The sequence below is a fragment of the Lontra canadensis genome, unplaced genomic scaffold (genome assembly GCF_010015895.1).
Source record: "Lontra canadensis isolate GAN:19392208 unplaced genomic scaffold, GSC_riverotter_1.0 scaffold42, whole genome shotgun sequence".
Lineage (NCBI taxonomy): Eukaryota > Metazoa > Chordata > Mammalia > Carnivora > Mustelidae > Lontra > Lontra canadensis.
Window position 1 is genome coordinate 7,029,961 of NW_022631036.1, and position 27,119 is coordinate 7,057,079.

Here is a 27,119-nt window from a genome sequence, read left to right on the forward strand (position 1 = left end):
TGAATTCCTTTAATTTATTTAGGTCTTTGTCTCTCAGAAATGTATTTTAGCTTTCATTACAAAAGGTATGTGAATCTTTTGTTAGGTTTCCATATACTTATATTTTTTTGTTGGTACTGTAATTTTTTTTTCTTAAAAATTGTATTTTCTAAAAGTTGCTGGTGTCTAGGAACTTTATTGACCTTTATATTCTGGCAACCTTGCTAAATCGCTTAATATTTTAACAGTTTTCTGTATATGTTTTTAGATTTTCTTTGTAGGTAATCTAGTAATTTTCATGATAATGATGGCAACTATGATAATGATAATGATGGGAGCTAATACTTAGCACTTTACCACGTGTCAAGTGGTGTTCTTTTTTTTTTTTTTTTCCCAATCAAGTGGTGTTCTAAACACTTCGTGTGTATTAAGTAATCTAATCCTCACAAGAACCCTGAGGGGTACGTACTCATCTTATAGACTAAAAGAAAAAACATAGGAGGGATAACTAAATTGCCAAAAATCACACACTAGGAAATCATAAAGCTAGGATACAGACCCAGGCACTGTGGCTTCCAAGTGCTCTTAATTACCACTTTGTACCACATTTTATCTGAGAGTAATGACTATTTTTCTTTCTTCCTCTACAAATTTTATACTTTTAATTTTGAACTAGGCTCTTCCTAGATAGGGAGCAGAATGACTCCCAAATTTTTAGCACGGATTTTCCTTTGTATCCAGACTTCATATCAAAAGCCACTCAACATCATCTTTAAAAAGACAGATGACCCAAATGTAACATGTTCAAAACCAAACTCTTGATTTCCCAGTAAAATCTACTCTTCTTGGTAAATGGCAGCTCTATTCCTCAAGTTGCTCAGGCCAACAAAATTGGACTCATCCTTGATTCTTCTCACAAACCTCATATCTAATTCATTAGTAAATCAACATTAGCAACACAGGGTGATTACTGAGTCTGAAAACTTAGGTGAATACAGAGTAAATGGCTTATTCATATTACATGAGCATACATTATAAAATTATGTTTCCAAACTTTATGACTACTTTGTACATCACAATCCAACCACTTCTCATCACTTCCATTGCTTCCTTTCTAATACAAGCCATATCATCTCTGGCCTTTACAATTGCCATATCCTCACTAGTTTGATTTGCACCCTGCCCCCATTGTTACTAAACCTTTTCTCTATACAGTAACTCTGATCCTTTTAAAATAGTCAAATCAGGCTATTTTTGTTTCCTCTCAAAAACCTCTCATCACTTCCCATCCCACTCAGAATAAAATCCCAAATCCTCACTATATCCCACAAGGCCCCAAGTTACCTCTGAAGATTACTCTCCCTCTCACTCAATATACGGAAATATTCCTATTTCTCCAATAAGCCAAATGTGGTGCTACTTTGGAGCTTTTGTACTTTGATTATTCTCTCTTCCCGGAATGCTCTCTTCCTGGATTTTTCCAGGTATCAATGTAACTTACTCCCTCACTTCATTTGGGGTTCTGCTTAAACATTTTCATTCACAGAAACTTTCCTTATCACATTCTGTCTCCTATCGTACTTTATTTTTCCTCACAGAAGTCACTTCTGCTCTTGTTTATTTTCTCCTCTAATAGATTCTGATCTTTAGATTCCAGAACAGTGCCCGTTTCCCAATGCTAAAGGGATTAGTAATTACATTTTCAAAAGCAATGGTAACAGTGAGCATTTTGTCTTATTCTTGACTTTAAAGTGAATTTTAATACTTAACACTAAATATAGTTGCTATAGGTATTAACAGATATTAATCAGGTTAAGAAAGTTAACTGTAGTTTGTTAGGAGTTTGTAACCATGCACAGATGTTGAATTTTAACCACATCTATCGACACATTTAAATGGTTTGCCTCCTTTCTGTGATAAGAAAGATTACTTGCACGTAATATATAACATACACATTTTAAAACGACATTGCTAGATTCCATTTGCTAATACATTTTTGGGACTTTGTCTTCCATGAAGGTTAAGACTGGGCCACCATTTTTCCCCTTTATTCATTAACTTAATGGGGTCATGGAATTAAGGCTATATTCATCTCATAAAATAAAGCAGGAAAACTTCTTTCTTTTTTAATTCTTTCAGTTTGTTTAAGATAGGATTTATCTCTTTTTGAAGGTTTGACAGAATACTAGGAATACCATCTGAACCTGGAATATTTTTGTCGTTTTTCTGTGTGTAGGGATAAATTTTAAAATAAAATTTCTTCAATGATTACAGGTCTATTGAGGTTTTCCATTTCTGAGACAACTTTTACAAGCTTATTAATTGTGTTGTTCATTACTCTGTATCACCTAATCTAAAACTTCTTTATTCTATTTAAGTTTTCTTTTAAGATTTTATTTATTTATTTATTTGAGGGAAAAAGGGAGAACACAAGCAGGAGAAGGAGCAGAGGGAGAAGGAGACTCTCCACTGAGCAGGAAGCACAATGTGGGGTTGGATCCTAGGACCCTGGGATCATGACCTGAGCCCAAGGCAGCAGACACTTAACTGACTGAGCCATCCAGGTGCCCCTCTATTTAAATTTTCTACTGAAAATTTGGACATTTGTGGATTTGTTAATTTTCTCCTTATAATTCTGTCACACACACTCCCCCCTACCTCCAAATGATTTTAGCAAAGTCTTATCTCTTCTTGTTCTTTTTTCATTATGATGATAATCTTTAGCCCTAAAAATATTTTTACCTTTAGTGTGCATGTTTTCCCTAATATCAGTATTTTTATACTTGCTATCTTTGACTATTTGCCTGGTATATCTTTTCCATGCTTTACTTTCTCCCATTCTATTTTGACATGTTTTAGGTATGGCTCTTAAAAATAGTATTTCATAATCCAATTAAAAATGTACAGAAGACATCCAGATGGCCAACAGACACATGAAAAAATGCTCAGCATCAGGGAAATGCAAATCAAAACTACTAATACCTCACACCTGTCAGAATAACTAAATAACTAAAATCAACAACGCAGGGAACAACAGGTATTGGCGAGGATGTGGAGAAAGGGGAATCCTCTTGTACTGTTGATGGGAATGCAAACTGGTGAGGCCACTCTGGAAAACAGTATGGAGGTTCCTCAAAAAGTTAAAATTAGAGCTACCCTATGACCCTGCAATTACACTACTGGGTATTTACCCAAAGAATACAAAAATACTAATTCAAAGGGATACGTGCACTGTGATGTTTATAGCAGCATTATCTATAATAGCCAAAGTACAGAAACAGCCCAAGTGTCCACCTATTGATGAATGGATAAAGAAGATGTGGTAGGGTGCCTGGGTGGCTCAGTGGGTTAAGCCGCTGCCTTCGGCTCAGGTCATGATCTCAGGGTCCTGGGATCAAGTCCCACATCAGGCTCTCTGCTCAGCAGGGAGCCTGCTTCCCTCTCTCTCTATGCCTGCCTCTCTGTCTACTTGTGATCTCTCTCTGTCAAATAAATAAATAAAATCCTAAAAAAAAAAAAAGATGTGGTAGACACACAACACACACACATACACACACACACACACACACACAGAGGAATATTACTCAACCATATAAAGAATGAAATCTTGCCATTTGAAATTACATGGATGGAGCTAGAAAGTATTATGCTAAGCGAAATAAGTCAATCAGAGAAACACAATTGCCATATGATTTCACTCATATGTGGAATTTAAGAAACAAAATGAACGCGCAAAGGGGGGAAAAAAAGGGAAACCAAGAAACAGAAGGGAGGCAGGTTTGGGGGTGGATTAAATAAGTGATGGGGATTAAGAAGTACACTTGTGATGACTGCCAGGTGATGTGTGGAAGTGTTGAATCACTGTATTGCACACCTGAACCTGTAACATTTTACACTGTATGCTAACTGGGATTTAACTAAAAACTTCCCAAAGAAAGTGGAAAAAATATAAACCAGAAAAAATAGCATTAATAGTTTTAATAAATAAAATAAAATCTGATCATCTATGTTATTTAAATAGTTAAGTTCTATCCATTGATATTTATGGTACTACTGATATTTTTTTGTTTTAATTCTACCATCTTATTTTGTGCTAGCTATTGTGTGTTTTATTATTTTCTCTTGCTTTTTATTGATCTTTTCTTTTTATTACTCAACTAATATAAAAATCTATTTGTAACCATTTAGGGCTCTCTTCAATTTTCCTTTAATATTTTTTTGGAAGATTTTCAACAACAACAGACCTAGCTTATGTATACTAACAAAACTTTCTTCTGAAGGCTTACCTAGATATAATTATATATCATTTGTTTTTAACTCATAAATGACAGTTAGGACCTTTACTTATACCTAAATCTTATTTGGGTGGGAAAGAGGACTACAGGAGATTTAAGTAGTCCCCAATTTATATGTAGAATGAAAACTTTCAACTTTCTGATTTGAATTGCAATGTTCTATTAATAGATTCTGATGCTTCCGTGTCAGTGTGTTATTACATATTACTTTTATTAAGAGATTTCAAAATATTTCTTACAAAGAACTCAAACACCAAATCTTTTAATGCACATAAATAGAACCAATAGAATGCAAAAAAATATACCAACATTTCCAATGTTTGGTGTGGATCACTGCAATATTTAAAATTGGGATGGAAGCTTCTCGATGGTTTCGGCATCTATACCCAGGTCTTCAGAATATTAGTTGACATGGAGGTGGTCTTTTTTTTTTTTTTTTTTAAGATATTATTTATTTATTTGACAGAGAAAGAGGTCACAAGTAGGCAGAGAGGCAGGCAAAGAGAGAGCGAGAAGCAGGCTCCCTGCTGAGCACAGAACCCGATGTGGGGCTCGATCCCAGGACCCTGTGATCATGACCTGAGCTGAAGGCAGAGGCTTATACCACTGAGCCACCCAACATGCCCCAACATGCCCCAACATGGTGGTGGTCTTAACAGACTTTTTAATGTACACCTACTATTAAGTTAAATGTTGACTCTGGAAGAACTTGATATCCCTTTAGTACTGCTCTTATAGGTATTCTGAGAGGTCATAGAAAACCAGAGCCTCAAAGATCTGATTAAGCACTGAGAGTGGAGGTAGTTATCAAAGGTTATGTAATCATTTGGGGGACATAGTAAACAGGAACAGACTAAGCAACAGAGAGAATCTTCCCTGTTTCTACTAATCACAAGTCCCCAGGGAATCTAGTCAAAATTTAGGAAACATCTCTTTCATTAAGAAAAATGAACTGTTTTATTGGGAATAACACCATAAAGAAAAACTTTATGGAGTCATATGGCCTTTGTAGTGGGTAGAGGAAAGGGTTGCTAAAATTTAAGTACTATATTAACAAATCTTCCTTACTGATTTCAAATGAGCGTTACTTCTCATTGACAAATAAAGACAGAAGTATGTCCCTATCATTCAAAAAACTTTAGTAAAGGATATTTAACAAAAATTAAAATACCTCTAAAAATATTTCATATGACCTTACCTCTAAATAATAATTGATAAAGCTATTACTTAACACAGACATTTAAGAAACCCCTTCAAATCAAAAATTCATATAACTGACAGCCAGCCTCAAGTCCTTCCTTTTGTTCTATATCTTAGAGATATATAAGATATCTGAAATGACAGCTAGTCAAGAAGTTATGGTTCCTAACAGGGGGCTTAATAAATTCTCAACAGCCTTAAAAGGTAAAACTGCTGGGACGCCCAAGTGGCTCTGTCAGTTAAGCATCTGACTCTTGATTTCAGCTTGGGTCATGATCTCAGGGATGTGAGACTGAACCCAGTGTGGCTCCACACTGGGCATGGAGCCTGCTTAAGATTCTCCCTCTTCCCCGCAACTTGCATAATCTCTTTCAAAAAGGAAAAAAGAAAAGTTAAAACTGCTATGGAAAATAACTGTTTTCTGCTAACACAGTACTTTTTAATGAATAATGTTTTTAATTACTTGGTATTAAAATGCTCATCTCCACCATGAGTTTCTAAACTCTCTAATTTCCACCACTTATACTTACATTAAGATTATTCAATCTAACATTTTAGGGTAAGTTATGAAAAAATGTTATCAAAACTGTTACTAAAAATATAAGTTTTTAAAAAATATATATAAGTTTATTGCAATGAATGAAATTACACAAAATAACATATAAGCTACATTTGGATATCCCACATAATATTTATAAATCTTTGTATCCAAATAAAGTTGGAATTTAAACCTTTATCTTGATGACTGTTAGTTGTTCCTAGGTACTGTAAGTCAGAATCCACACTGCCAGTTTTCCCACATATCTGTGAAAATCCAAGTTGTCTACACTTCCCAGAAACATTTGTCTGATGAGTCCCAGTACTGCCTTTGAAGAGAAGGAAGAGAAAAACATAAAAATAAATATTAACTTTATTTCATGAATACATTTAATTTCAGAAATATTGATTTCATTTGCATAGGAATAACTACAGGAGTAACTGTACAGTGAACTAGGTAGGCAAGAAAGGGACAGTTTTTGCTATGGGCATATCTGATTGGTATCAGGGATTAAAGAACAGAAGAGACTGCAAAAGTACAAAGAAAGGTATATTGAAAAATATACACAAAAAGTCTTTCTACATGCTGCCTTACCATGGAACATTTCTCCAGACCTTGCTTTCCTTCTCTTCCCCCAAGTTTTTACTTAAATTCCAGTTAGTTAACATAGAGTGTAGTATTAGTTTCAGAAGTAGAATTTAGTGATCTGTCACTTATATATAATACCCAGTGCTCATCCCAACAAGTACCCTCCTTAATACCCACCACCCATTTAACCCATCCCCTCAACATCCTCCAGCAACACTCAGTTTGTTCTCCATAGTTAAAACTGTTTTACGGTTTGCTTCTCTTTTTTCTCCCCTTATGTTCACCTGTTTTGTTTCTCAAATTCCACATATGAGTGAAATCATACGGTATTTGTCTTTCTCTGACTTGTTTCGCCTAGCATAGTACTCTCTAGCTCCAACCACATCATTGCAAATAGCAAGATTTCATTCTTTTCTTTTCTTTTTTTTTTTAAAGATTTTACTTATTTATCTGACAGAGCAAGAGAGCACAAGCAGGGGAAACAGCAGAGAAAGAGGGAGAAGCAGACTCCCTGCTCAGCAGGGAGCCCAACAAGGGGGCTCAATACCAGCACCCTGAGCCTTAAGCAGCCGCTTAACCAACTGAGCCCCTCAGACACCTATACCACATCTTCTTTATCCATGCATCAGTCAATGGACACCTGGGCTCCTTCCATAATTTGGCAATTGTTGAAAATGCTGCTATAAACGTGAAAATGCTGCTATAAAATGTGCATGTGTCCCTTCGAATCAGTATTTTTGTACCTTTGGGTAAACATCTAGTACTGCAATTATTGGATCATAGGATAGTTTTATTTTTAACTTTTTATTTTATTTCATTTTTTATTTTTAACTATTTGAGGAATCACCACTCTGTTTTCCAGAGTCGCTGTACCAGTTTGCATTCACACCAACAATGTAAGAGGATTTCCCTTCTTCTCATCCTCACCAACATCTGTTGTTTCCTGGGCTGATTTTCCTTCTTCCTGACATTTGTAGTATATATTACACAAAAATGTCGTACTGCAGAACTCTTCTAGTTTGTTTCCTAACATGTAACACAGCATTCACATAGTTTCCAAACTTATGTAGCCATATTTCCAAGATCTCTTCCCCTTAGCTGGTTAAGGTTATTCCTTACTGGGGGTCCTTTATGTAAGTTCTGAAATCCTATGATTTTTAAAATTCTCTCCCTTTGATTTTAAGCTCCTTTAACCTTCATGTACTGGACACCTTCTAAAGTAATTTTCACCTCCATGCTTTGGTTCTACTTTTGCCCTATCTATAAGAGCCCCTCTCTTTCTTCACTTTGTTCAACCACAAACCTCTCCCTCTTTTTTTTTTTAAATTTTATTTATTTATTTGACAGAGAGAGATCACAAATAAGCAGAGAGGCAGGCAGAGAGAGAGAAGGAAGCAGGCTCCCCTCTGAGCAGAGAGCCCGATGCGAGGCTCGATTCCAGGACCCTGGGATCATGACCTAAGGCAGAGGCTTTAACCCACTGAGCCACCCAGGAGCCCCAAACCTCGCCCTTTTTTAAGGTCCAGCTCATGGCCAACTTTTCTCCTGGAGTTTTCTCAAAGCACTTCATCACCACTTCACCACTTCTATCACCTTTTCCTTTCTTAAATCCCTACAGTACTTATAATCCATGTCATCCAATCTAGCATCAGGTTATATGATGTCTTACTTTCCAGTTATTTTAAATCTATACAACTAGGTGAGAGCCTTCAACAGTACAGAAAGCATGAGAAAGCATGAGCCTTATAAAAATCCAAACTAATGGTATGAGCATAACTGGATATATTCTTTTTTTTTTTTAAAGATTTTATTTAGTTATTTGACAGAGAAAGAGAGAGAGATCACAAGTAGGCAGAGAGGCAGGCAGAGAGAGAGGAGGAAGCAGGCTCCCCACTGAGCAGAGAGCCCGATGAGGGGCTCCATCCCAGGACCCTGAGATCATGACCTGAGCTGAAGTCAGAGGCTTTAACCCACTGAGCCACCCAGGCACCCCATAACTGGATATATTCTTGCATTTCTTTTACTCTATTAGACATTAAAACTACACAATCTGTCTAACAGTCATTTTATATGAAAATATTATGGACTTTTACTGCATAAAGGTATATAAATTCTCCTGTGATAACAATACTCTCTAAATTTTGTGCCTGGACTCATAGCTAACACATTTCAATAAATGATATCATCTGGATATTAAATAAATATTAAATAAACAACTATAAAAAACTCAATCTTTATGTTATAAACCACTTTTCCTTCCCAACTGGCTTTGTTTTGCCAACACATTACCCTTTCTGTAATTACCTGTGTGCTAAATCTTGAAATCTTCTTCTATTCCCTATCTTCATCTTCTATATCCAGTGGTCATATTTTCCTGATTATTTCTATTTGATTTGTAACCAACCTTATCACCCTAGCTTCTTTTTTCCTTAATAAAAACAATCTCCCATTAGTTCCATATAGCTTATAAGCATGAGCCTAGTACACAGGGGTTCCCCATATCCAAATTTATTATCAACCATCTAAAATGAATCATGTCTTCTTCACACAGCTCCTAGAATATCCCAAGCCCATTCCTAATGTAAACCTCTGCTCTCCTCACAACTCACCTCTAACTGCTTATATCACATACATCCTCAAAAGATGCATTATAATTACCTCCTCTTCAGCGCCTTTTCTGATATGGCCCATGACAATGACCATGTCCTTTAAACTACCATAATATTTACCTTCTGTAACACTTACTTAGACAAACATCTTTCTGTTGTTCTGGACAAAAAACCTTAGAGCACTCTTTACTTCTCTCTCTCACAAATTCCATACCCAATCCATCAGCAGATCATATCAACTCTACTTACGACATATGGTCAGTATCTAACTGCTTTCACTACATTCACTGCTAGCCTGGTTAAACCTCCATCAACTCTACCCTGTTCTCACCCTTGCCCTCCTTAAGTCTATTTATTTATTTTTAAAAGATTTATTTATTTATTTGAGGGAGATGCTGGGAGCAGGGGCAGGAAAGGCAGAGGAAGAGGGAGAGAATCTCAAACAGACTCTCTCTGAGCATGGACCCAGACCTGGGACTGGATATCACCACGGTGAGATTCATGACCTGAGCCAAAATCAAGAGTTGGACACTTGACTGACTGAGCCACCCAGGTGCCCTTCCTTAGCTCTATTTTAAATGTAACATCCAAAACATGCCTAGAAAATACAAGGCAACATATGTTACCTCTTTTCTCAAAATGTTCCTCACTCAGAGTAAAAGCTAGAGTTCATTCAATAGTCCACTAGACCTTATCAATAAGGACCTTATTACCTCTTTAATTTCATTTTCTACTTCTCTACCCCTTACTGATTTCATTCCAGACTAACTAGCCTCTTTGATCTTTCTCAAACATGTTCTGAATTCTGCACTATTCCCTCTTCCTGTATTATTTTTTATTCTCTCTTGATACTTGTGTGGTTTTCTTCAAATATTCTCTTTCTGAATGTGGTCTTCTTTCACCACATTATTTAAAATAGCCCTTTCCCCATTTCCGCTTCTCTGCTTTATTTTTCTCCATAGCATTTATCACTATCTAATCTACTATGCTTTGCATTTATTTAATGTCTGCTTTGCTCCAATTAGAATGCAAGATTTATTACGAAGAAAGTTTTCCCTCTTTTGTTGACTGCCATATTCCCAGTACCTAGTAAAATATCTGACACATAGGAGACACTCAATAAATATGGATTGTTGATTAAGTAAATACTGCCTTACATTAGTACTTAAAGAGTTTCAGTGAGAGGGACACCTGGGTGGCTCAGTGGGTTGGGCCGCTGCCTTCAGCTCAGGTCATGATCTCAGGATCCTGGGATCAAGTCCCGCATCAGGCTCTCTGCTCAGTGGGGAGCCTGCTTCTCTCTCTCTCTCTCTCTCTCTCTCTGCCTGCCTCTGTCTACTGTGATCTCTCTCTGTCAAATAAATAAAATAAAATCTTAAAAAAAAAAAAAAAAAAAAAAAGAGTTTCAGTGAGAAACCCTCCCAGAGCCTTAGGAGACAATTATGTCAAAGTGTCCATTCTTATTAGATTTTTTTTTTTTTTTTTTTGAGAGAGAGAGAAAGAGAGAGAGAGTGAACAGGCACAAAGAAGTGTATGGGATGAGAGGGAGAGAGAATCCCAAGCAGGCTCCACACCCAGTGCAGAGCTAGACACAGGGCTTGATCTCATGACCCTGAAATCATGACCTGAGCCAAAATTAAGAGTTGGACACTCAATGGACTAAGGCACCCAGGTGCCCATTCCTATCAGATCTTTAACAAATATTTATTGAATCTGAATTGTCTACTAGATTATAAATTCTTCTTAAAGGAATTATTAAATTTAGAGAAACCTTTAAGATAGTTTCAACATGTCCATTACCTGGACCTTTTACTTACCAGCAGCATATACAGGAAGAGAATCTGGGTTATAATCTCGACTATTCTGAAATAAGTTTCTTGACACTCTTTTTCTGCTAAAACATAAATCATCATTTACTGGCATTCCTTGAGAGGGCTTTAATTTTGGAGATGGGATGAAATCATATGCTGAAAACTGTAAGAAGAGAATAAAAAATTATCAAATATGTGTTACATCTTCTTGGTAATAAATATGGCAGAAAAATTTAGACTCAATTATGAAATTCAGATTAAAAATACTAAATTTATCAAATATACAAATGATACAAATAAACATCCAAATATCGTATGTTACACTAACTGTATTTTTCATTCCATGATAGAAATGCTAAATTTTTGTCTCTTTCTTATTATTTTACCCCAAACCTTTTCTGCACCTTACCTTCCTCAAGTACAAATCTGGCAGCTGGGAAGGAAAGAATGTAAATGACAGAAAGAATTAAAAGACAACTTGAATACAGCAAAGAACATTTCTGATTTAGGAGTGTAGACTGTCACACTATGCTGTCCTTGAGTATTACACAGTAAATGCCAACTGAAGGTCATTGAACCAGTAAGCACTCCACTCTACTAGTCCTACTGTGACAAATTTACTATCCATATTCTGTAGCCCAAATAAAAATGGTAACCTATGTCACAGTTCCCTTAGGAGGTTTTCTTAAGATAGATTTTTTAGTTGAAACCAAGTGCCTGATACTTTACATATGTCTAGTACTTTATAGTATCCAATTTTTTTTTTCACATGTCCCTTTTCATCCTTAACGTACAAAAGTGCTATAGGACAGATAGTTAAAGAACTAAATGAGAGCATGATCCAAGTGTTCAGAATTCTTTTTTTCTTTTCTTTTTTTTTTTTTTTTTAAGATTTTTATTTATTTATTTGACAGAGAAAGAGAGAGAGGTATTATAAGTAGGCAGTGAGGCAGGCAGAGAGGGAGAAGCAGGCTTCCTAATGAGCAGAGAGCCTGAAGTGGGGCTCAATCCCAGGACCCTGAAATCATGACCTGAGCCAAAGGCAGAGGTTTAACCCACTGAGCCACCCACGCGCCCCCAAGTGTTCAGAATTCTTCACCAATGACGACCTCAATTGTTCTGGATCACTTCACATTCAATATGGCTATAGCATATTTAAAAAATTGAGAGAACAGCGGTGCCTGGCTGGCTCAGTCAAAAGAGCATGTGACTCTTGATCCTGGGGGTGCAAGTTCAAGCTGCACGTTGGGTACAGAAATTATTTAAAAATAAATAAATATGTAAACTTAAAAACTAAAAAAAAAAAAAAAAGTTGAATGAACAGAAATTATACTTACTGCCTATATATTTATTTGAAGCTTACAGACACAGTCAAATCTAGACATGTAGTTAGCTATAAGCCTTCTCAGTATGCTTCTTTGCAAACTTTGCCAAATATTGAATAACAATGAAAAACAATAAAATTAAAGATATGTCTATTTGAAAACTTCTTTGCTACTTGACTATTACAAGACTATGAACTACCAAATCCTCGGATAAACTGTTTCTCCTTAACAAATTTTGTGAAAGACAAGTTAATATCTTCAAAAATTAACCCAGAAAATACCAAAGAAAAATAAATAATGCCTGAAATGAAAAAAACCTGACTTTACTTTCTCAGAGTACAGTATTACAATTTCTATGACTGATTATACAATAGTTTATATTAAATGGGATAAAAATGAAACCAATTACAGTCAACTTTTGATTAGACACATTAAGACATACTAACCCAGTTAAAATAGTGAGTAATCAAGAAATAATCCTACAGTAGGGAATACATTTTTTTTTTCTTTAGGTGTGCTCCATATGCCCAGCAAGGAGCCCAACACAGGGCCTGAACTCCTGACTTTGAGATCAAGACCTATCCTGGGTAGCTCTGCCGGATAAGTACATGACTCCTGATTTCAGCTCAGGTCATGATCCCAGGGTCATGAAATGGAGCCCGGCATTGGGCTCCATGCTGGCCGTGGAGCCTGTTTAAGATTCTCTCTCTCCCCCTGCACCTCCCACCCTACTTGCTCATTGCTCATGTGCTCTCTCTCTCTTAAAAAAAAAAAAAAGAAAACATTTGTTCTGATTACCTAAAGTCTCCTTCTGAAACAACTGTTTTTCTTTTTTCTTTTTTTTTTTTTGCACCTTGAAAACTTTATATTTTTTTTTCCATTTTATTTTATTTCTTTTCAGTGCTCCAAAATTCATGGATTTATGCACCACACCTAGTGCTCCATGCAATACGTGTCCTCCTTAATACCCGCCACCAGGCTTACCCAACCCCCCACACCCTCCCCTCCAAACCCCTGTTTGTTTCTCAGAGTCCACAGTTTCTCATGGTTTGTCTACCCCTCCAATTTCCCCCATCTCACTTCTCCTCTCCATCTCCCAATGTCCTCCATGCTATTCCTTATGCTCCACAAGTAAGTGAAACCATGTGATACTTGACTCTCTCTGCTTGTCTGCTTGACTTATTCTATTTTTTTTTTTTAAGAGAAAGAAAGCACAAGCAGGGGGAGTGGGAGAGGGAGAAGCAGGCTCTCTGCTGAGCAAGGAGCTCTATGTGGGGCTCCATCTCAGGACCCCAGAATCACGACCTGAGACGAAGGCAGAACTTAACCATCTGAGCCACCAGCTACCCCATCTTTGTGTTTTTAAAAACACTTGAAGAAAACATGGTTGTGTTACTAGATATGAAGTTTTATATCTCACTTTTGTACTTAACATTATCATAAAACTACTTCCATGTTGCTAAAACCTCTTATAAATGCTATAAACTTCAATTATAAAAACAGTAAACTGCTTATTGTAAAAAAATGCAAAAAATATAGAAATAAATAAGATATAAAATTCTTCTTTGGTAACCTTTTCATTAGAATTTTGATGATAAACTCTTTAACAGGTCTTTTTCTATATATAAACATACCTCCAAAAACTATTTTTTTAAAAAAAGACTTATCCATTCACTTTAGAGAGAGTACACATACATACATGTGAGAGAATGGGGACACGGGAAGAGGGAGAGAATCTCCAGCAGACTCCCTGCTCAGTGTGGAATCAGATGAGGGGGGCTCATCTCACAATCCTGAGATCATGACCTGAGCCAAAAACGGAGAGTCGAGGTTTAATTGAGGGAGCCACCCCGCAACTCTCAATAATGTATTCTTAAGAAACAAAAATAGATCACATAATACTCTGGCACACAGTAAGTGCTCATCATATTATAGATATCCTTCCATGTAATCCATACATATCTGCTTATTCTTTCTAACGGTTGCCCAGTATTTCTCATTATTGTTGAACTCATAGTTCCCTACTGATGGACATTTTCTATATCACAACTTTTCAGTATTATAATCTTGTAGTGAACATTGTTATGTACGTATCCTTGCACATTTTTAGAGACTGCATAATATTCCATTGACTAGACATGCCATTCTCTTATTATAAACATTTGGTTGCTTCCAAAAAAAAATTTTTAATGATAAGGAAGAAATTCCAATGACAGAAATGGTGCATATCTGGCTTAAGGTAGCAGTGCTGACTGAAGGGGACTGGCAGACCTTAGAAATGTTACACAGCTTAAATACCTTTTTAAAACAACTAAAATGGTGGTTTCTTTGATATCATAGGCTTCCCACACAAGGCAGAATACCCAAACCAAACTTTCTGTAGCTGTCAGCTAACCAGTTTACCCACAAAATATGTAAACGAGACATTTCTAGTTTTCCCTTTATTTAGCCAATTAGCTGATTCTCTTACATGAAAGAACACAAACAACATTGCAAATAACAAACTAAGTATTTCTGACTCCTTGTGTGATGTTTATTTCTGGAAATTTCACTAATATGCTGCTTTTCTGGGTCCGAAATGAGAATCAAACACACAACCTACAACCGTACCTTTTCTGAGACTTGGGCCCTTCAGTCCAGTTAACCTTTCCTCATGTAACTGACTGAGCAATATGGCTCTTGCGCAGTGAATCTGATTTTTGGTAAAGCCTCTTTCTTGTTCTGACTTTAATTGGACACATGGACAATAGCTTCCACACAACAGCAGTGGTAGAAATGGGTTTTGATTTTATGATCTATTATGTGATTTCTGCTGGATAACAGGGAGCTAATAGGGCATCTGCAATCTCGTTGGCGTATGCTCCATTTAAGTATTTTTTAAAATTAACATATAATGTATTGTTTCAGGGGTACAGGTCTGTGAATCATTAGTCTTGCACAATCACAGCACTCACCATAGCACATACCTTCCCCAGTGTCCATCACCCAGCCACCCTATCCCTTTACCCTTTCCCCCCCATCCAGCAGTCCTCAGTTTGTTTCCTAAGATTAAGAGTCTCTTATAGTTTGTCTCCCTCCTCAGTCCCCTCTTGTTTCATTTTAAGTATTTTTTAAATTTTAATTTTATTTATTTATTTTTAGATACTATTTGAGAGAGAAAGAGAAAGTGCATGAGCGAGAGAGTACAAGCAGTGGGAGCAGCAGTGGGAGAAGGAGAAGCAGACTCTCCGCTGAGCAGGGAGCCCGATGTGGGACTCGATCCCAGCACCCTGAGATCATGACCAGAGCCGAAGCAGATGTTTAACTGACTGAGCCACCCACGTGGCCCCTGTTTAAATATTTTTAAATGTACTGAAATGAGCTCCTTTACTCTAATAACCAGATCTCTTTTTCCCCATCCAAAACTTGGGTTTTTTTCACGTTTACTTAGAATGGGCCCAATATCTACCTGTTAATATCTACAAAAATCAAATTCCTATAGCAAAGATGAAAGGAAACAAAATCTATAACGTTCAATGGATTCAGTGGTCAGCTTTCTTCAATTTCTCTAAATAACTGAGTAACTGTAAATTAATATTACTTTAGAACTCTGAGGCTAAAGGACAGTAAAGAAGTTTAATTATAAATTAGACACATTCAGAGAATGATTTCCAAAAGCCAAACAAAACAATATTTCATAGGTTTCCAAACCTCAAGCAAGTTAAACTTTTTTAAAAACTAAGAAAATTCAATGCCATTTTTTTTTAAGATTTTATTTATTCATTTGACAGAGAGAGAGAGAGAGATCACAAGTAGACAGAGAGACAGGAGAGAGAGATGGGAAGCAGGCTCCCCGCTGAGCAGAGAGCCCCATGAGGAACTCGATCCCAGAACCCTGAGATCATGACCGGAGCCGAAGGCAGAGGCGTAACCCACTGAGCCACCCAGGCGTCCCAATTCAATGCCATTTCTATATAAGATATGAACATTGGGAAAAAAAGAATGTCTCTCCAAATCCTTGGGAGTCACAATTCTTAGTCAATTAGTTATCTACTGCTATAAAATGCATTATCCTGGAGCACAGTAGCTTAAAACAATGAATATTTATTATCTTTTTTCTGTGGATCACAAATTTACAAGTGGCTTAACTGGATGGTTTATGTATCTTGGAGGCTGCAATCTAGATACTGGCAAAGCTGCTGTCACTGGAAGATTTGACTGAGAGTGGAGGATCACTGAACTTCACTCAGTGGCTACTGTCAGGAGGCCTCAGTTCCTCCCTATCTGGGTCTCTCCAGAGGGCTGCTCATGATCTGACAGCTGGCTTCCTCCAGAGCAAGCAATCCAAGAAAGACAACAACCAAGATGCAAGCTGTGGTGCCTTTTTATGACCTAGTTTCTGAAGTCACACACCATTATTTCTACCTTATTTCTTAGAATTGAGTCATTAAGTCTACACACACACAAGTAGAGGAGAACTGGATTATAACTACTCAGGGAAAGAATCTCAATGAATTTGTGGTAGATATATTTACAACCAACATACTCAACAATGATGAATCTAATGGTAATTAAGTGTTTTTGTTTCTTTAGCTGGTCAACATCAATAGACTGGCACCTGCTTCTACCTTAAAATTTGCTGCTTTATCATAATTAGATCCTCTAAGTTATTCAGAAGGTAAAATTTTTCCATTTTATGAATATAAAATATTTTTGAGCAAATAGATTGGTATATCATGTCTATCTGTAGATTGTATTAAACAGAATAAAATCAAATGAAACAACACTGTTTCAAATGACATAATAAAATCTTCTAAGAGGGTAAGTGCTTATATCGCATTAAATTAAATAAAACCCAAGACTTCTAGGATTTCTTTACTTGTTATGATTTGAAGGTACTGTTAGTTTAAGGCAAACAATGGTCTTGCCACAAGCTGTACATTCAAGGGAAAACACAGACTAGCTGCAAGTTTAATTAATGACCTTGGTTAACCAAGAAAAAAATGTTCTTAAACTTTAAAGTTTTAATATCTGGTATATAATTATATAGAAAAAGTTCATACAAAATCCTTTTAAACATAGCACTTTGAAGAAATAAAACTCCAGTCTGAGTGCCCCAGGAACTCAAAATTCTTTAATTTCCCACATTGGCTTCATAGTTTGTGTATATTATTATAGCTCCTTTAAAAAAAAAAAAATTTTATGGGCTCCTGGGTGGCTCCTCTGCCTTCAGCTCAGGTCATGATCCCCGGGTCCTGGGATGGAGCCCCTGATCAGGCTCTCTGCTCAGCAGGAAGCCTGCTTCCTCCTCTCTCTCTGCCTGCCTCTCTGGCTACTTTTGATCTCTCTCTGTCAAATAAATAAATAAGATCTTTAAAAAAAATGTAAAATCATAGTTCAATTAAATTTTATAATAGATATCTTTATTAAAAGGGATCAATTCCTATAATGCCTATATCATATATGATTCTATATCATATTATCCTATAATGATTAATATATAGCTTATTATAATTTTCAAGCCCTTAGTTAATCTTAAGATTTTAGACTAATATAAAATTGAATTAATGAAAAATCTTTAGATCCTGAACTTAAAAATAAGAAAAATATGCAAATCAGTGCTCCCCAAATATATTTTTAATTTACCCTTGTCTCTTATACATTATTGAATAACCATCAATTAAACAGATTAAAGGATATATAAATACCTTTGGATGATGTTAAATACAGGTTTATTGCCACTTAAATCACTGTAAAAGCATATGAAATATGTACTCAGAGAGAATGAAAGCTAATTTTTTGGTTACATGACTTTCAGTTTTTTCTGCATCTATGAGGAAATAAAGTTGGTTTCTTTGAGTAAGGTTGTATTTAATATATACAGAAGACTAGGTTCTAAGTTAAAAAGTTATGGGGAAATAAAAATATAATACAAGGTAATGGATACATGCTGTCCGCTTATCAAGGGCATTGTTACAGCTTTTTTTAAGATGGAAAAATATATATAAATATATATTGTCTTATTTAATATGTTTTTAAGGTTTATTTCTAAAATTTGATTTTAAAATTATTTTTAAGGTTTTAAATAGATCAACTATACAGAATAGATATGCTTTGGTGTTGTTCAAGATTCTGACAAGCATTAAAACTAAGGTTTTCGGGGCACCTGAGTGGCTCAGTCGTTAAGCAGCTCCCTTTGGCTTGGGTAATGGGATCGAACCCCACATCAGGCTCCCTGCTTGGCAGGAAGCCTGCTTCTCCCTCTCCCACTCCTCCTGCTGTGTTCCCTCTCTCACTGTGTCTCCCTGTCAAATAAATAAAAAAAATCTCAAAATAAACAAAAAACTATGGTTTTCAGATTTTTTAGACACACTAGTAAAATTTAAAAAAGAAAATCAGGTGTGACTGACCGGTTCAGTCACTAGAATATGTGACACTTGAGATTACTTTAAAAAAAATTCAAAAAGGAAAAAAAGAAAAAAGAAAATCAATGACTATTTATGGAAAACAATCTAATATCTGTAATAACATCAGATATGATTTTCAGGGTTATCCATGATTTTGACATGCTTAAACCAAGAGTTTTTCTCTTTCAGATATTCCAATCATATTTTGAAAAGAAAATCAAAGACTATTTATTAGAAACAACTGAACATCCAAGAAAAATCTCAAGTTTTAGGATTAATTCACACCAAATACATTAGTGCAGCTTAATAATTTTGACCTTAAAAATTGGTCATATTAAGTATTTTATTAATTTTATTTATTTATTTATTTATTTAAAGAGAGTGATCAAGGTGGGGGGGGAGGGAAACTTGCTGCTTCACTTCTAAACTGTTTTTTCTCGGTTCTCTTCCAACACTTAGGCACCTGTCTCTTTGCCTTGTTTGGTTCTCTCTCCTATTGCTATTTCCCAAATGGGACTATATGTCAAGACCATGTTAGCATGCTGTTCTTGCTCTATTAGATGGCCTTTACTGGAGAGTCTAGCTCTTCTCAGTCTCAGCAATTACTTCTCAGTACATGACTTCCAAGATCTGTATCTCTAGTTCTTTCTTGTCTCCCTTCAAACTCAACTGGCAAATTCTATCTTCTTCCTGTTGAATTTCATTTCCCCCCAAATTAATTTCCTTGTTCGGGGCCTTCTTATGTGTTTTCATGAATCGATTATGCATTGGTCACCTTATTTAAATCTGTTATCCATTTTCCTCTCTCTCTCCTCCAACACTTGGTCACTAAATGTTTTGTAATATCTCTTACATCCATTATTTTCTTTCTAGTTTAATCCTGAAGCCCTGCTAATCCTCATAAATCTCAACACCTCATACCAACTAGTCCAATAAGTATAATTCTAATTAATCTTCTAAGTCTCCAGTCTCTGGCTTCTCTAAAAAAAAGAAAAAAAAAATAACACCAAACTTATTCCAAGTAAATTATGGGGGAAAAAACCCACAAAAACCAAACAAATAGTCTCAAACAACTGTCAAAATTACAAGCTAAATTCTTTGGTCTCCAATGTAGCCCCTGCTTCCCTCTTGTAAACTTATCTCTTAACACTACACTACAAAAATCATCTTTCTATGCAAACTAGTCCATCTTCAAAATGAGCTCCAGGAGTATGTAATATAACAATCATGAGTTTTTCTAGAAGTTTTGCTGTTTAATGTCACCAACCAGTGCTATATGTGGACAAGACAGGAGTAACAGATTAACAGTAGACTGGAAATGTTAAAGCAGAACTTGGGCAAGAGCCAGCACAAATCAGACCAGGGGCCATGACATTCTGGAAAAATGAACTATGGAGACAGTAAGATCAGCAGTTGCTGAGAGGGAAAGAAGGAGGGATGAAGAGGCAGAGCACAGATTTCCAGGGCAGTGAACTGTTCTGTATGATACTACAATGCTGAATACTGGGCAAGGAATATGGACTTTGGGTGATACTGATATGTCAATGTACATCAACTGCAATAAATGTACTACTGTGGTGCCAGTCCAGAAGGCTGTGCATGTGGGGGGGGGGCCAAAAAGGATAAGGGAAATCTCTGTACTTTCTCTTCAATTTTGCTCCGAACAAAAAACAGCTCTAAAAAATGTTTATTAAAAAATATACATACTTGGGGCATCTCGTGGCTCAGTTGTTAAGCATCTGCCTTCAGCTCAGGTCATGATCCCAGGGTCCTGCGATCGAGCCCCACATCGGGCTCCCCACTCAGTGGGGAGACTGCTTCTCCCTTTCCCTCTGCCTGCCACTCTGCCTACTTGTGTGGTCTCTCTCTCTCTCTCTCTGTCAAATTAGTAAAATCTTTAAAAATACACACACACACACACACACACACACACACACACACACACTTAGAGGGCGCCTGGATGGCTCAGTAGGTTAAGCACCGGCCTTTGGCTTAAGTTGTGATCCTAGGGTCCTGGGCTACTTGCTCAGCAGGGAGTCTGCCTCTCCCTCTCCCTCTGCCCCTCCACCTGCTCATGCTCTCTCTCTCAAATAAGTAATAAAATCTTAAAATATATAAATATATATACACACACACACACACACACACTTTAAAAACAGCATACTTAAAAACATTTAAATATTTAATCACTGTCCTCAAGATAAATTCCAGTGTAGTTCTTCTACAAACCATTTATGAATAAGAAAGTAAAACTTAATTTCTGGGATTACGTTCTATCTTTTAAAAGCAACATATGTCTACACTGGAATTTCAAAAATGCACTTATCTTCAGATTCTTGGTACTTCGGCTACCACCAGAATCATAATACACTAACATTTTAGATTTGACACAGAATAAGCAGTGTTAAGATCCATGCTTATGGAAAACTATTCACTGCCAGGTAATGTTTACAATACAGGAGAATAACCATATAACTAGATTATGTAAGTATCTAGTATCATCTTCTATTACCGCCTACCAAACAGTTTCAGCTGTGCAGAAACTCACCATTTCTTACTAATTTTCTAAGTCTTTTCATAAGGCAGTCCCTTTTTTTTTTTTTTTTTTAAGATTTTACTTATTTATTTGAGAGAGAATGAGAGAAACAGCATGAATGGAAGGGGAGGGCCAGAAGGAGAGAGAAAAGTAGACACACACATCCCTTCCAGCGCCCCCTTGCCTTACCCCCACACCCTGCCTCCTCCTCCGCCTGGGCAAGGAACCTGATGTGGGACTCTCTGACCTGAGGCAGATGCTTAACCAACTCAGCCACCCAGGTGACCCTCCCAGTGAATAAAGATATTCTCTCCCTCTGAAAATCACTAGGATCCACCCATACTTAGCAAAACTCTATTCATCTTTTATCACACCATTTAAATCATAATCACCTAGAAAATAATTAATTTAAGAAAAGTTTGAAAATAAAATTCTGTGGAATAATTCCAAGCAGAAGAAGACCTGCAAAGAAATCTTGACCTTTAGCAGGCAGTTCGTTATTATGTTATTGTTGTAGTAATTATTTTTTTGTGAATTAAAGAATACAGCATATGAGTATGACTGACACTGGAAACCAGGGTTTTACTGTGGGAGAAGAGAGGTATAGATATGGACGAAAGAAAGATGAGGAAAAACCCTGTGGTGCTGAATTTGAATTAGAAGTATCAGTATGATTTAAGGAAAAAAAAAAAAAAAAAAGGAACTCCCTGGTTCATCCACTGAAATCAGGACCAATCCACAATGGTAAACAATAGCAATGAGTACATTTATATATAGACTTTGGTTTTTAAATTCTACTCTTAACTAAAAAAAGTTGTTTTTTTTTTTTCATTTGGTGAAATGTTTTTTTGTTTTTTTTTATAATTTTATTTTTTATAAACATATATATATATATTTTTTTCCCCAGGGGTACAGGTCTCTGAATAAAACAGTTTTAATGCTCTTGAAAAAATGGCTGATTTCAGGTCTGGCACAAGAAAGGTACAAGGTAAGCCTGGACATCCTGTATGTTTAAGTAAAGGAAGTGTTCAAAGACCAAAGAGTCACCTCAGTGGACATAAGAGTCGGCCACTGGTCAACTTTGAGCCAATTTTAGCATCAAAAGGAATACTGGTGTATTTAATACAGAACAAAAAAGAATGCCAGATAACAAATATAGAATGTAAGAATAAAAAAACAGATACCGTTTTTCTGTAGCCCTTGATGTAATAAATGGAATAGGTAAGGATCATTACTGGATGTTAGCAACAGTGGCTGAAAGGTTGTTGGGTTATTCATAGGGTCTCAAAGTATCATCCTGCAGATCATGTGCTAATTATAAAGAGGAAGATAAACTTTACAATAGAGTGTCTAGTTACCACTACCTTAACCAAGTAGTAAAATTTAGCTCACCAGTACCAGGACAACCTGATATTTTATGTCTCCTGATGTGATGTCCTGTTAAGTTCACAACATCTCCTATGTAACATTTTTGCTAAAAGTGTTTATCTTGAATGTAATCATAATGAAACAATCAGATAAACTAAGAAATGTAGACAATTCTACAAAACTACCCCAAATTCTTCAAATAAGTCAATGTCATGAAAGAAACAAACAAGTAGGTATATTGTTCTAGATAACAGACAAATTAACTACATGAACCTGGATGATAAAAGTAAAACAAATACCAGAAAACGTTTTTTAAGGGACAACTGGAGAAATTGAAATACAGACTATATATCAGATATTAACGAATTACTACTGATTTTCTGAGGTGTGTTAATGTGATAAAGGAAAATGCCATTCTTAGACGATATATATGGAAATATTTAGGAATGAAATATCAAGATATCTGTACTTGAGTTCAAATTTGCGTTTAGCAAATATGAAGCACACATGGCAAGATGACATGTGGTAAATATAAATAAAGTAGATGGATATTCATTATACAATTCTTTTAAGTTATTTATAGATTTGCAATTTTCAAAATAAAAAATTTGGGAGAAAATCAGTTCAGATGTCACATCTTCTTGGAAGACTTTTTAAACTTTTCTAGTGACATTATTTTTTCTCTTTTCATATTCCTGTAGACTCTCTATATTTCTACCTCAGCCCTTAAACTTGATACTGTCCATTTACAGGTCTGACATTTTCCCTAAACTTCATAGAACCAGTCTCATCTTCATTAATAGAACTTAGCTCTTCATCTGACATGTACTAAATATTCAGGGTTTATTTATGGATGAAATAATCGATATCCCAAAAGGACAGACCAAAACTGAAATCCAGGTATTGTCACTATCATATTGTGCCTCAAATTCAATGAAATCCATCAAGCAGTAAGCCTATTAAATGTTCCTACGTGATCTGTATCTATATAATAGATATCCACATCACCATTCAAACCAAATTAAAAACAAAGCATAACAATTCTTTAAGGCAGCCTCACCCTTAAGTCATTACAGGCCTATGTTCATTTTGAATTCTTTCTAGTTTCAATTCAAGGCAATTAGCAAAAATGCATACCTGTTCTATGTCCTTGGAATTGGAGGTCTGGTTTTCTCCCGAGACTCCAGGCTGTTCATTTTCCCATGGTAATTTATTTTTTCCTTTTCCTGCACTTAATACCCTTCGGGTACAGACAGTTGGACTGTAAGATCCATAAATTTGCATGCTGTCCCTTGTGTGGTCTCCACAGTGACAGTGTGCACTCTGAGTTCTGTTACCAGCCAAAAGCCAGTCTGTATCTGCTCCATGTGCCAGATGGCTTGACCTACCCTGGGCAGATGATGGCATAAGCATTGCATATTCCACAAATCCCTGTTCTGTTAACCTTGGGAGGGTTTTTCTAGCCAATCTGGCCTGCACAGCATTCATCACTCCATCTCCATTATCTTGAAGTTCAACAGTATCTACAGCTTTGAAAAGGATGCTAGTTTTACCTGAGCCCATTGACGATGCCAACACAGCAAAGGCTTCAAGAGCTGCTTGACGCACCCTGCGTTTGCTATCTACAAGAGCGGGGGCAAGATTAAAAGACAGTCTGGGTAAGTCAAAATCCTCGCTGGGATAGGTCAGGAGGGAGCAGATACAAATGTTCACTACCTCCTCTCTCACTCTGGAATGTTTATGTTTGAGATGTTCCAGGAGTAAACAAAGCACCTGTTGAGGACCTACTTCCTTCATCAGCTTGAGGAAGATCTTCATGTATTCTTGTTTGATTACCAACTTGTTGTCTGCCAGCACTTTGACAGAAGCTGCTATAACTTGTCCCAAGAACTGCTGTACCTGCTGTCCTAGGCGAATAACCAGTAAATGCAGGACCTGAAGTGTGCCATGAACCACTTTGAAGTTAGAATCATCTAACAAATTATACAGCAAGCTAATGAAACCGACAAGACTGGAATGAGGGGTAGAACTAGGATTAAATCTTCCTATCACCTGTTTTAATTCCTCGACGGCCTGAGTCCGGTTCTTATAGTCTTCCTGATCTAACAATCTTGAATGCAGCTCTTGAGGAATAATCCCAAATTTAAGATTGCTGTTAGAAAGAGTCACTGTACAGGGGAGAGGATCTTCAGCAAATCCAGAGGCTTCGAGTTCCAAATAATAAGGAACCTGACTTCCAAATTGGGACTCCAGACGGCGATTGTAGTGTCTCCTCAGGGCAGATGGCAGGCGAGAGATATAGGACTGAAATCTCTCTTGGCCAAGTCGTTCCCCAATTTGCTGAAGTGCAGAGAAAGCAGTCTCAGATTCTTCTTCTAACTCCTGATCGCCAAGCTTTCTGGCGAGGGATATTATTACCTCAGTGAGATCTATGTTTAACAACAAATCCTCAGGAGTAAGCAAGATAGGGAACAGCAGTGCTGTGGCAGCTCGAAGCCGGGCATCAGTGCTTTCCAGTCCTTGCTGTATAAGTGTTCTCAGCACCTGTCCAGAACTACGTTTCAGGCATATATGTAGGATCTGTAGTGCATCTTTCCGTAGGGCTGGATTCTCTTCTCGTAAGGAGACAACGAGCTGAGGTAAAAGTGCTAAGCTAAAGGCCTCTTCCAGCTGGCCTGCCTCCCCTTGACCCCGGATAACGTCCGAGAGGAGTTGCAAGCAGAGTCGCTTCTCATCACTACCTCCTTCCACAAGCACTCGGCCCAGGGCCCGATACAATGCTTCCTTCCGTCGGGGGAAGCCGAGTCGACCGCCTCGCCGTGGCAAAGCAGCCTGCAAAGCCTGGAAGGCCTCGGAAGGATCTGGCGCGGTTCGCAGGAGTTGAAGAAGCCGAGTCTCCTCTTCATCTCCCCCCGACAAACCACCTCCAGACCCAGACCAACTACTTGTGATTGCCTCCGCGGGCATCAAGAGGGTCGAGGCCAGAGGCGAAGGTGTCGGCGGGCAGGAACCGTGGTCTCCGGCGGCTCCACGGCAATAGTTTTTCTCGCCTCTCATGGTGCCTCCACCTCGATTATCATCAGTCTGTGGGGCGGAAGGACGACTGCAGCTCTGGAGGCGATAGGCACAGAGGGCTGGAAGTTGCGGCAGCCCGAGCAGCGCAGAGGGCGAAGCCGCCATGGAGGGTCGTCAGGTGGCAGAGGCGGGAGGAAACCATCGTCTCTGAAGGGCTCGATGGAGCCCAGCCTTCCAGTTCCTCTCCAAGCCCCAAGCTGCAGAGGAAGAAAAGGAACAGCTTCAGTTAGCTGCCAAGTCTTCCTTAGGAGGCTGGCTTCGGCAAAATGGCCCCTGCCGGCGCCCTAGACCCCACAGCAGCCAGCGGGCGTAACCAGGGGCACCACGTGACCAAACCGATGGCTTCCATGGTGATCTACCCAGCGCGGACCTCTTGACCCGGAAATTGACGTGTCGTGGTGAATGCTGGGTCATGTAGTCCACGTCAGGTGTTACGCATAAGCAGCAGGCTCCTGGAAAAGGAAGTGAGAACGTTACGAAAGTAGAGAACGTATCTAGAGCGGAGAAGGCGAAAAGGGGTGAAGGCACTAGGCGGAAGTGACGTTTCCGCTCGGAGCGGAACATCCCCGCCCCACCCGAAAAGATTGAGGTTTGAAGACAAGTGAGGATCCTGCCCCGATTCCAGTGGTCCACGACTCCTCCTCCTGTCGTTGCTGGCGTGATTCCTGGGACTCAGGTATTTTCCTTTTGCTGTCCTCCTGCGGCGCAGGCTTTGGCAGAGTTTTGCCGGAGTGACGCTGGTGCTGCCATAAGAGGTAAAGAAATGCACGGGAGCTAGCAGAGAGAGAGGCGACATCTTCTTGTGCAGGGTTTGTTACCGTTGTAAATGCGTTGCTTTTTGCAACCCTGAGTAAGTGAGATCCTTCCCTCCTGCCGTCCGCGTACACTGACTGGAGATTCGGACCAAGGCCAAGCTCAGAGCTCGCGTACTTTTTTTTTTCCCCCCAAATTCTGGTCTTTGGGGCCCTTATACTCCGCCCTCCCCCGCTTCCTTTTCCTACTTCGCTTACCCTCTGGTAGTGGAAGGTTAATGATTTTCTTTCATCTTTCCTTACTTTCATCATTTTAAATTCTCTTTTAAAAACGTACTTAATCAATTTTTCCTGTATCTTACCACGTCTTTTTGAGACGTTCTCAAAGTCTCCTAATGCAGTTCCACTCTGAGACTTACTCCTTCCTTCCTCCCGTTCTCTTTGCCACCCCAACATCTCTGCAGAATCCTTGCGCGTCTCTGCAGCTTTTCAGTCTCCTGGAAACTGAGATTGCAAAGACAATTTCACTTGAGGTTGAAGTTCTTGGCATCAGGGACCTAAGAGAATTCTGCCCTGTACATTTAGGGCTAATAATAGACGTTTCTTTGTTTTAGGCGAAGTGTGAATTATTGGTGAGCGTTCTCTCCTTGTTAGTGA

At 37.8% G+C, this 27,119-nt stretch overlaps 2 protein-coding genes across 5 annotated transcripts in view; one reads left to right on the plus strand and one right to left on the minus strand.

The window, feature by feature from the left end:
• The window catches only part of TOGARAM1 (TOG array regulator of axonemal microtubules 1), a 79,320-nt gene extending 53,245 nt beyond the window's left edge, over nt 1–26,075 (minus strand). Inside the window, exons 1-3 of one of the 3 annotated variants that reach the window (XM_032871206.1) lie at nt 23,773–26,071; nt 11,027–11,183; nt 6,206–6,340 (exon numbers count right to left, since the gene is read on the minus strand). In XM_032871206.1, the coding sequence (XP_032727097.1) occupies nt 6,206–6,340; nt 11,027–11,183; nt 23,773–25,815 (2,335 nt within the window). In that variant the 5' untranslated portion in view covers nt 25,816–26,071. Of the gene's footprint in view, nt 1–6,205; nt 6,341–11,026; nt 11,184–23,772 lie in introns of all 3 variants that reach the window. The other 2 variants (XM_032871205.1, XM_032871207.1) reach the window with 2 other exon arrangements.
• Nucleotides 26,076–26,251: 176 nt separating this feature from the next.
• KLHL28 (kelch like family member 28) overlaps nt 26,252–27,119 on the plus strand; it is a 36,723-nt gene continuing 35,855 nt past the window's right edge. The window contains exon 1 of one of the 2 annotated variants that reach the window (XM_032871210.1): nt 26,252–26,386. The gene's annotated coding sequence lies outside the window, so the exon portion shown is untranslated. The other variant, XM_032871211.1, reaches the window with a different exon arrangement.